This window comes from Formica exsecta, unplaced genomic scaffold (genome assembly GCF_003651465.1).
Source record: "Formica exsecta isolate Colony F162 unplaced genomic scaffold, ASM365146v1 scaffold237, whole genome shotgun sequence".
NCBI classification, from domain to species: Eukaryota; Metazoa; Arthropoda; class Insecta; order Hymenoptera; family Formicidae; genus Formica; species Formica exsecta.
Genome location: NW_021849649.1, coordinates 135,941 through 146,582, shown reverse-complemented (window position 1 = coordinate 146,582; position 10,642 = coordinate 135,941). Strand labels below are relative to the sequence as shown.

The 10,642-nt window shown below is 34.9% G+C and overlaps 3 protein-coding genes across 3 annotated transcripts in view; 1 reads left to right on the top strand and 2 right to left on the bottom strand.

Moving 5' to 3' along the window:
- Positions 1-3,466: 3,466 nt before the first annotated feature.
- On the bottom strand, positions 3,467-5,480 carry LOC115235972 (developmentally-regulated GTP-binding protein 2). The gene is made up of 5 exons (XM_029808136.1): positions 5,209-5,480; positions 4,719-5,026; positions 4,208-4,638; positions 3,889-4,090; positions 3,467-3,761 (listed from the first exon to the last, which is right to left on the bottom strand). The coding sequence occupies exons 1-5, from the start codon at positions 5,270-5,272 to the stop codon at positions 3,675-3,677; spliced, it is 1,092 nt and encodes a 363-aa protein (XP_029663996.1). The 5' UTR covers positions 5,273-5,480; the 3' UTR covers positions 3,467-3,674.
- Positions 5,481-5,652: 172 nt separating this feature from the next.
- Positions 5,653-8,432, top strand: LOC115235970 (eukaryotic translation initiation factor 3 subunit L). The gene is made up of 3 exons (XM_029808133.1): positions 5,653-5,798; positions 5,944-7,404; positions 8,207-8,432. Exons 1-3 carry the CDS (start codon positions 5,778-5,780, stop codon positions 8,339-8,341), a joined length of 1,617 nt encoding a protein of 538 aa, XP_029663993.1. The 5' UTR covers positions 5,653-5,777; the 3' UTR covers positions 8,342-8,432.
- A 452-nt stretch (positions 8,433-8,884) lies between these two features.
- Positions 8,885-10,642, bottom strand: part of LOC115235969 (ATPase family AAA domain-containing protein 5) — a 5,387-nt gene continuing 3,629 nt past the window's right edge. Inside the window, exons 5-6 of the mRNA XM_029808132.1 lie at positions 10,071-10,485; positions 8,885-9,792 (exon numbers count right to left, since the gene is read on the bottom strand). Of these exons, the coding sequence (XP_029663992.1) occupies positions 9,058-9,792; positions 10,071-10,485 (1,150 nt within the window). The 3' untranslated portion in view covers positions 8,885-9,057. The remainder of the gene's footprint in view (positions 9,793-10,070; positions 10,486-10,642) is intronic.

Sequence of the window (10,642 nt, the reverse complement as noted above, 5' to 3'; positions counted from 1 at the left end):
TAAAACAAGAATCGCAGAACATTTGCCTCTCAAGAACGAGGAGCGAAAGCAACGTGTTCGATCATCAGCCGATCGTCTAACTGTAAATACCGGGTGACTTCCTACTCCTGTGGATGGCATAGTAGTAACTCTCGAGATGAATGTACGATCATATACCGCGCCAGCATCCGTCTTGTCTAATGCCCGAAGCGGCGATACTGAATTTTTGTACAATATATTCCCGTTTTCTCGAACGATTTCACGCTTCGAAACTACTTTTGATAATTTTCATAGATTCGATACACGGATTTTTCTCACATGGTATGTTATATTATCGCGTTACATGTTTAGTTTGATGATTAGGTGAATTTCAATAATACAGAATTGCGATGATACCAAGAGCTACAGGAATTTTTGAAAGTTTCTACGAGAAGTGAGACAGAAAGTTAAGAGGAAAGAGATAGACAGATGGAAGAAAAAGTGGCACTGTGTGTCCTAGAAGATATAGACATCCATAGACAAAGAATTGTACCGATTGGGACAAATTTGTTGCATTGCGAGCCGATAAGACATGCGTTTTGCAGACACATTACGTTTCTTTTTGTTACTAAGTTTATTTTTATCTTACAAAAAATTTTTATTAATAATAAAAGAAATGTTGTTATATGTGTAAAGCTATTAAATCTGTTTCTTTATTTTATTTTTGGTTTGTATCAAATATTTTTTTACTTTTCAAAAATATTTATTAATAAGATACTCAAGAAAAATTATTCTTCTGTTTAATGCAATCTTCGTTAATATAGAACGATTTTACTGTTATTACGATAAACGATGCGGATCTATAAGTTAGATGATGGTAAAATGCTTTTATACTCCAGTGACATGCATCAACGGGACAAACAATAATGTAGCCCGATTAACTCAGAGATTAATCGTGACAGTATCTCACATCGATTAGTTACAATTGCATCGCGGATCAATTCCAGGATTCTTTCATTGCAATTACAGTAGGTACAATTATCTCTTAGCTATTTATACATCACTCATTCCTAGTTTCTTAAAATAGTCTCAACTATCTTAAGAAACAATCGTTTAATGCGCTCAGAAATTAAAATTAATCAGACTCTAATATTTATTTGAAAGCTTTTTTTCATAAAAATTTGTATTTTAACGAGATCGGTATATACATACGTATGTATTTATTTATAAAATAAAAACATATCTGTCATCAAAAACCGATATCGGAAACAAAAACTCTCTAATAAATAATTGGCCTAAAAATATAACGGTGCCCGTTCGAAATTTAAGAGGAGTTAAAGATTGTGCTGAAAAAGATCCGGCTTTCTCGTTCTTTGCATACAATTAATTTGCATCACCTATTTCAATACTATTCAAACTTCATAATAAAAACGAGATTTATAGCTTTATAAAGACTTATCTGACAAAATAGCTTCAGTGTTTGATACAAAGTATCCAGAAATATCAAATTAATTTTTTTTTAACATATGGCACGTCTTTAAATGTAATTAACATGGATTTCTTGAAGATTCCAAAGTCACCCTTCAAAATAATTTGAGGGAGATGTCAGGAGGATGTAACGTTGGAAATTAAAAGAAATCGACGAACAAAATTTTGAAGCTGTAAATTACAATCTTCGAAATTAATCTAGAACGAATTGTAGTGCAAAGAGAAAAAAATAAAATTAAATTAAAGTATTGAAAGACATTTGCTGGAGAAGAAATCCAGCATTGAAAAATGTTTATTATAAAAAAAAAAAGTCCAATGTTTGTAAAAATTTTGCCAAGAGAAAATCAACGATAAGACCCGCGATATTTTGTCAAAAATTTTTGCCAAGGCGAAAGCACACATATCCGTAATCTCTCATATCGAGGAATTTGTCATTGAGAAATATTTCCCAGATGTAGAGAGTAGCAGCTCAACAGCCCGGTAAGCAAGATCCGGTGCAAATCTCGCTCACTTAATCGCTCGCTCGTGGATCACCGAGCTCTTGGACTCGTCGACTCTCCATTCTGGCTGGAATATGGGATTTGGTGTCACAACGAGGTGAAGAGAAGTAGTCCGCGGCTACATGAATTAGTAATCAGGATATGTGTGTCTCGCGCGAGTGTGTAAGTTTGTGTATGGCGAACGCATTTTCGTATACGCACGCCCATGAGAAGGAAAAGGAGAGATCGGGAGAAGCGAAATGCGCGATAAGAGAGAACGAAAAGAGAAAGAGAGGAAAGAGAGAGAGAGAGAGAGAGAGAGAGAGAGAGAAAAGGACGTTCTATAATCGAAGAAGGACAAAGTAATGATACAATGCGCCGAGATTCGTACGCGCATTCTTCGCGGTGTCGTGCTGCAAGTTATTCTCATTCATTATTCATTGAATTGCGTCCGAGGATTAGGAGAATCGCACACTTTTCGAATGTTTATTATGTCCCCAAAGTCTCTAAATTGGACAAATCGGCCGATTATTTTTCGCGATCTAGACTGTTATGCAATATCATCGGTGTTTCATCAAATAATAAAACAAAAACAAAATTATTTAATGTATTTTCTAAAACAGAAAATATAATATTAATCTAGGATTTTTTTAGAAAGTACATTATCGCAATATATGTAAAATAAAGACATTCTCGTTACGTAATATACATTGAACACTAAATGGGAATTATTCTCAAGTACTAAAAATAATATGACTTTATATGCATTCGCAGGTAAAAATGGATTGATCGCTTTCGATCTTAACTACATTTTGGCACACACACACACACACACACACACATATTCAGTCATTTTTATTATTACACAATAATACACACAGGCATTTTATTACGTATATACATATATAGAGTATCGGACGCAATCGTTTTCACTGTTACACTACATTTTGTACACACACATTGCACGCACGCACAATCATTTTTATTATTATATATATATACTGTCATTTTATTACGTATATATATACATATATATCGGGTATGGGATGCAATCAAATGCAATGTGATTTTTCCAGATCAAATTAGCTGTTTTGCGACATTCCTGCATCACTAATAATTTCTGTTATTCTCTTTATATATATATATATATATATATATATATATAAATTATTTTCTGCAAAGAATTATAAAATACAAATCGTGTATCTATGCGAAATATTACGCATCTTTCTTTCTTAAAAAAAGTCAGTGACATTTCGTTTATCTTTATGAATATTTTGAATAGAAGATTTAACTATCTAATCTATCTTTTTTCATACAAATCATGAGAATATCACATTTGCACTTTTAATGTTAATTTAATTATAAGCATTTAATTTTGAATGAATCTTCTGCAAAAGTCTCTTTCTATATTTTAATCTATAATTTATTTTATTTATAATTTTTATTTCTTCTATCCAAAAAAATGTCTTTTTTCTCTATAATTTTATATATAATAAATTTATTTCTTCTCTCTTTTATAATTAAATAATATAAGTTGGTTTTGTTTTTGCAAATTTTATTGAAACAATATGTAGAGAAGACCATAAGCTTCTTGAAATATATAATCTATATAAACGCACATTCATCCTAAGATTGAACCATCAAATTTTACAATTTGTTGATAGTAGTAATTTGCTTATGGTTTATATATATATGATTGCTTTATCGACATTTCTTCATCAATGATTTTACAAGTTCCGTCGCAATTTATTTTTTCATTATTTGTACGACATCTTCATCATGCATCACATGCTGCGATCCTACTCGCTGGGGTGAATATTTGGTACTTGTACCCTAAAAGAAATATAATTCATATATAGAACAAGTATCTATAAAAATCGCCAACATTCTCAAAAGTATCGAGATGTAATAAATATATGTCAATGTATATGTGCATAATTTTAAATATCTAATAACTTACCCACACAAGGGCGTATTTAAATTGTTGAGCAAGTGTGCGATGAATTGCATGACACACGTGCTCAACTGTTACGCCTTTTCTCAATATTAGACCATCCTCAAAGTCAGGTGGTTGGCCAGGCTTTTTTGTGTATACCCTTATCAAAGACAGATGTTCCCATAAGATTTCCAGCAGAAAATCTAGATTCAACTTCATATTACAACTATAGAAAAAGGAATTACAATTAGATACAAAAAACTTGCGAGAAAGGCATAAAGATTTGATATGCGGGAATGTGAGTATGGGTTTGTGAAAAATGTCAAAATATATCTTATATTACCTAACTACAACACTATTAGGTTGCCTAGCGATTCGATCGACTTCCTCTATCGATATTTGATCTATTTTATTATATACATAAAGGCAGGGCAAGTAGACTCGGTTCGCATTGATGACATCGATCAATTCGTCCGCACTGCAATCCTCGCGAAACAACACCTCAGCATTGAAGATTTTATACTCGTGAAGAATCATTTGGACTAGTTTTTCGTCTATTTTCGTCAGAGGACATGTTGAGTTAAATGCTAATCCGCCGCCTTTTTTCACCTTGAAATATATATTCGGTTTCTTCTTATTGAGTCTTATCCCAACTGATTCCAATTCTTTTTCTAAGAGTTGTCGTTGAACGTCCTGTTTGGTCGCGTCCAACATCATAAGAACTAAATCAGCTGTTCTAGCAACAGCTATGACTTGTCTACCTCGTCCTTTTCCCTAGGATAACGCAAAGAATCATTCGACAATGCGAAAGCGATGATTGCAGAGAGTAATTTCCACCTGTATAATTTTTTTACCTGTGCTGCTCCTTCGATTATACCAGGCAGATCCAGCAATTGTATATTGGCACCTTTGTATTCGATAACACCAGGAATACATGTCAGGGTAGTAAATTCGTAGGACGCAGCCTCTGACTGGGTGGCAGTTAAAGTACTGAGTAAGGTGGATTTGCCAACTGATGGGAAACCGATCAGCGCGACTCTAGCATCTCCCGACTTCAGTACATCAAAACCTTCGCCCTTTTCGGACTTTTTCGACGGTTCCAACAGCTGGGATCTATACTTGGCAAGTTTCGCTTTTAGCAAACCCAAATGGTATTCAGTGGCTGTAATTAAATTTTATAAATATATGTATTCGTCTCGAATATACATTTGCGGATATTCTCCGTTTTTTTAAATTTTTATTTAAGTAATATATTAGAGCTATAATATCGAGCAGTAATATAGGATAGGTACATAGGTGTAGGTTAAGACATGTCGCAAGTCGCAATATCGATGAGATGCTTACCTTTGTTTTTCTGCGTTCGTGCGATTTCCTTCTCAATTTCCGAGATCTTTTCCAGTATTCCCATCGCGATACGAGATAAAGTGTTACATTTAGAAAGGAATCAAAATGTCAAACAACTTTGCCCAGCGTGTGCGATGCGATCACTTTGATTCTTAATTATGAAAACCTCTTTCGAATAAGCTGTGAACCACTAGGATACAAATTTTTATCAAGATACATAAAGACGATCTTGGTCGTGTTTCGATGGAGCACTGATACAGGAGACACGAGACACGAGACTTCCATCGACGACGATCATAGTCATAGACATAGTATATCTAGACCGAGTGTTGAATATTTATATCGTGGTCTGGAAAATGTCCCCACTCGATGGCATTGTATGCAGATAGGAATTTTGAGTGATGCCAATTGATAGCGACATTTTTCGATTTATCCCGTCGAATTGATGCTCATGTCTCTAGTAATCATTTTCTATGATTCTTGGCGAAACCGACTCGTGTGTTTGTGCTGCACCTCTCGGGGAAAAGAGAGGTTACGTTCTTTCCAAGTCACCGTTTTAACGCAACAGAATGTACGAGGACTACAACGAGGTATCGAAATATACTATTGCACAATATAATTATTATAGAAAGCTTAGTGTGAAGCTTAGTAGTGCTTTAACATAACTCTATATATATTTGCATGATCTTTTTGTTTTAAAAATTATTTTTTTAATACACACACTCTCTTTCACAGTATGACGCCTACGACGATTTCGGACCGCCGGATGTGCATGATCAGTACGATCGACAGAGCTATCGGCAAGTACCCGAGGTGGTACGCAATTTCCTTATTTTCTTACGCAATTGCATCAACGAAGGCATGATCTTCGAGATACAGAATTTGTATGAGAACTCGTTCCCCAAAATCTCGGAACAGCTGTTTGACAAGTCGCCGTGGCCGGACGCATCGACGATCGCTCATATCGTCGACAATGATCCAGTCTTCCTTACTCTGTACAAGGAGCTTTATTACCGTCACATTTACGCGCGCATGCAGGGCCCTACACTGGAGCAGCGTCTAAACTCCTTTTATAATTATTGCGATCTCTTCAACTATATTCTGCATCCGGACACTCCGGTGCAATTGGAACTGCCCGACCAGTGGCTGTGGGAGCTCATCGATGAGTTTGTCTATCAGTTTCAATCGTTCGCTCAATATCGCGCCAATCTCTCCAATAAGACGCCGGACGAGATCGAGAATCTGACCGCGCACAACAAGATCTGGGATGTCTTGTGCGTATTAAATGTCCTGCACTATCTGGTCGACAAATCGAAGATCAAGAGCCAGCTGGAGGTGTACGCGAGCGGTGGTGATCCAGATTCCGTGGCCGGCGCATTTGGCAGACATTCTCTGTACAAGATGCTTGGCTACTTCTCCCTCGTCGGTCTCCTAAGATTGCATTCTTTGCTGGGAGATTATTATCAAGCCATCAAAGTCTTGGAGAATGTGGAGCTTTACAAGAAGAGTGCGTACTCCCACGTACCTGGCTGTCAGATCTCGACGGCGTATTATGTAGGCTTCGCGTACATGATGATGCGCCGATATGCGGACGCGATTAGAACATTCTCCGGTATCCTACTATACATCCAACGTACAAAGCAGCTGTTTGCAACGCGGAGCTATCAGAATGATCAGATCAATAAACAAACCGAGCAAATGTACCATTTACTCGCCATCTGTCTAGTCTTACATCCACAGTGCATAGACGAAGGCTTGCAGCAGGCTCTACGGGATAAAAACTATCACGAAAAGATGTATAAGATGCAGTACGGCGATCTCACAGAGTTTGAGAATTGTTTCGTTTTCGCGTGTCCTAAATTCCTGTCTTTAACACCACCGAATCCGGATAATCCTAACGAAGATTACGTCCGTGAGGCCATCAAGCATCAGACCCAAGTCTTTATGGACGAAGTGGTGCAGCAGAAAATGTTGCCGACCATCCGTTCATACTTGAAGCTCTACACGACATTACCACTGAGCAAACTAGCCACGTTCATGGGCAACAATACTAGATCTGATATAGAGGGTTGGGACTTGGACAAAGAAGTCAATGCTTTAACGATTCATTTATTATGCTTCAAGCACAAAATGAAGAATATTGTTTGGACAAAAGGTACATCGGGATTAGACGGAAAATTTCAATCCGGATCTGAGGTGATTATTCTTATATTATGCCATTTATATATTGCATTAAGATTGCAATACACCGATATACTATGTCTATGATCATAGTGCTCTTTCTCCAGTCCTCCACTAGATCAAGACCATAAAGAACGAAGACTAGCGATGAGAACGTCAACTCGCGTACGGGAGAGATTCTTTCGTACATAGTGCGATTGGACACTCGTATCGATAGGTGCCTAGGGTAACTAACTCGATTGACCAATTAGAGATTTCCTATGTTCAAGTGAGCCAATAGGCAATTTGTCCAATTGAATACTATCTTTCGCGTATAGGAGATAGGTGCCTAGGGTAACTAACTCGATTGACCAATTAGAGATTTCCTATGTTCAAGTGAGCCAATAATTTGTCCAATTGAATACTATCTTTCGCGTATAGGGAATATTTATATATATATATATATATATATATATGTATATTAATATTTAAATTTTAATTGCCAGCAGTATATCAAAAGTAATTTATATATTCACTCTCCTTTATATGTATATATCTAATGCTTTCTTCAACAATACAAATCTTATTATTGATTTCTTTAAAGAAAAATGATACATTTTTCCCTGATTTATATTTTTAAGTATAAGTACAGTTTCATAAACTTGATATCATATTTTTTTTTTCTTTGTCTAAGGCATTACAAAGTATAAGTTAATCTGCATTTCTGCTATTTAAATTTCTGGAGGACATACATATTAATCAATAAACTAACATAATTAATAAATACTTAGAATATATTACTATGAATGTTTTATGCAAAGAAAATTTTCTTTTTCAGCTGGATTTCTATATTGATCATGATATGATTCACATCGCTGATACAAAGGTAGCACACCGTTATGGAGACTTTTTCATTCGCAAAATACTAAAATTTGAAGAATTAAATCGTAAGCTGCATCATATAAAGATTTAACTTGTATAATATTATACAATCATTATAAACATTTTCACAATATATGTTTGAAAAAAAAGAGGGGAAATACAGAGATTTAAGAAAATAAATATTTATTCTTCTATTCAAACATTTATCATGAAAATTTCCCAGCAATTACAATAAAGTATATATAATCCACGTTTGTGTAACAATATATATTATAATGCAATATGTAGAACAGCAATGTATACGTACAAAAATCCACATTCCCATTGTAGATTCATTTAGATACAAATAGTATGTTATTCTTTATGTTAGGCAAATAAAATCGGATATGTTTATAACGCTAAATATATCTAGTAAAAATAGAAGACAATATATCTGTGAACAGGCAACTATTGCGAACATGCAATATGTTCTCTTCACTTTCTATGTAAATTATTATAGATGTAATTCTAATTTTTTCAATTTTTTACGGATGCTAAAATATAAATTTAATTACAAAAGAGAGAGAAAGCACTAAAATAATGTTTAAAATATTACATATATATATTATACAACAATATGCATCAAAATTTATATTATATCATAACTATAGACATAAATAATATGCTATAAAACTTTCGTTTTATTTAATTCATCATGATATTAAATTTTAGTAAAAATATAAGCATCACACACACATCCATCATAGATAAAAAGAATGTATGTTTTTTTAGATCGCATCAGTCGCTAGTATCGTTAATGTTAACTACTCATGCGGATATAGTTTTATTTTTTCTTTCTTGCAACATTTTACACGCAGCGGCTAAAATATTCGGCTTCATCGACGCCGTCGGTACGTAACTGTGCAGATAATGGAAAAAACGATTGCTTCGTTTGTAATTGATAGTGGAGCGAAATTCTTCCGCGCGACATATTGTTCGCACTGTCGGAAGATAATCTAACGCCATGATTCGTTGATCTAAACATCCGGACGTGACGTGCGATAGTGCCAGATCCACTCCTCGGTTCAGTCGTTTCCTCAGAATAATATTATCTTGATTTTGCATGTGTTCATTTGCATTCGAATCAATGCAGAATATTTGGTCACTAATAAAAGTTGTTATATCCGCTTTGAGATCGTGCGAAGCGGAATAGAACGATATGTTTTCAGCCAAGGATAAATTAGGTTGCGTTTTCTCCTCCGATATATTTAACATTGTGTCTTCGATGTCGATTAAAGTCGACACTAAAGATAAACTGTCCAAATTCTCCGCTAAATTATTCAGTACACACGCAGTATCATTGAACTTTTTGGTATTTGTACCTTTTCTTGTCCTATGCCTATTTATCATCTTAATCGCAGGCTTGTACAGATAACGTTGCACGCTCTGCCAAAGCGACGACTTAATAGTCGTAGATCGTTCGGATAATACTGGTGGACCAGATAGTAGCAGATATTGTGACTGGAGCAATGCCTGCCGTAGATCCCCCGCTTGTAGTAATTTCTAAATAATGGAATAATTTCGAATATATTTTTTGAATATCACGCGTCGCGCGAAAAGTACGATCATGTCGAATAACACTTGAGTAATTTTAATACACAGATTTAAATTCGAATGTCAATTTATAATCTGACGTTTACAGATTTCTTTCTGTACATCAGTCTTCCAATTTTCAAAATTCTCATATAAATACCGTAAGTTGCCGAGATATTGCAGATAATATATATATTTTGATAAAAAGATGAATCTTTCACAACATACTATAAAAGAAGATTGCTTACCATTAGGCAATTATGCGGAAGCCTGCGATTCGTCTCCGCCAGCGAAATTAATTCCAGCAAGGCAGATACTCTGCTACCATTTACTTTCTGAAAATAAATTTTGTTTTGCTGCGGTGCCATTTTGTTCAAGTGAGGACACATGTCTCTACACGTCATGACAATTGGTCTTTTAGTCTTTGATGCCAAATGATATGCGGCAGAGACGAATCCTTCATCTTCTTCGAAAATAAGATCAACATCTTCTAGAAGAATTAAAGAGTTTTGCGATATCTTCGGAACCTCATTCTCATTTGCAATTCGCTCAAATGGAGATTTATGTTTGCTCTTTTTAATTCTGTGCGACTTCGTGGCTTCCTCCAATTCCTTTAAGATTTTCTTTCCCGTTCGTCTAGAGGACGCGTTTACTTCAAGTATACTGTAAAAACAAGCTGTGTTATTTAATTTATCTTAAACAATGCAATGCTAAAATTTATTTTATATGAGAAAGAGAATATTATCTTACATATTATCACAATTATTATTAGTCACAAGTAAACAAATGCTTTAACATTTCATTGTTTTATATATATATA

Coding starts and splice junctions, on each gene's coding strand:
- LOC115235972 (XM_029808136.1), bottom strand. CDS start 5,272: ATGGGAATACTGGAAAAGATCTCGGAAATTGAGAAGGAAATCGCACGA. Junction 4,639..4,718: donor TAATCGAAGGAGCAGCACAG/GTAAAAAAATTA, acceptor GCGTTATCCTAG/GGAAAAGGACGAGGTAGACA. Junction 3,762..3,888: donor TTAAATACGCCCTTGTGTGG/GTAAGTTATTAG, acceptor TATTTCTTTTAG/GGTACAAGTACCAAATATTC.
- LOC115235970 (XM_029808133.1), top strand. CDS start 5,778: ATGTACGAGGACTACAACGAG. Junction 5,799..5,943: donor TGTACGAGGACTACAACGAG/GTATCGAAATAT, acceptor TCTCTTTCACAG/TATGACGCCTACGACGATTT. Junction 7,405..8,206: donor AATTTCAATCCGGATCTGAG/GTGATTATTCTT, acceptor TTTCTTTTTCAG/CTGGATTTCTATATTGATCA.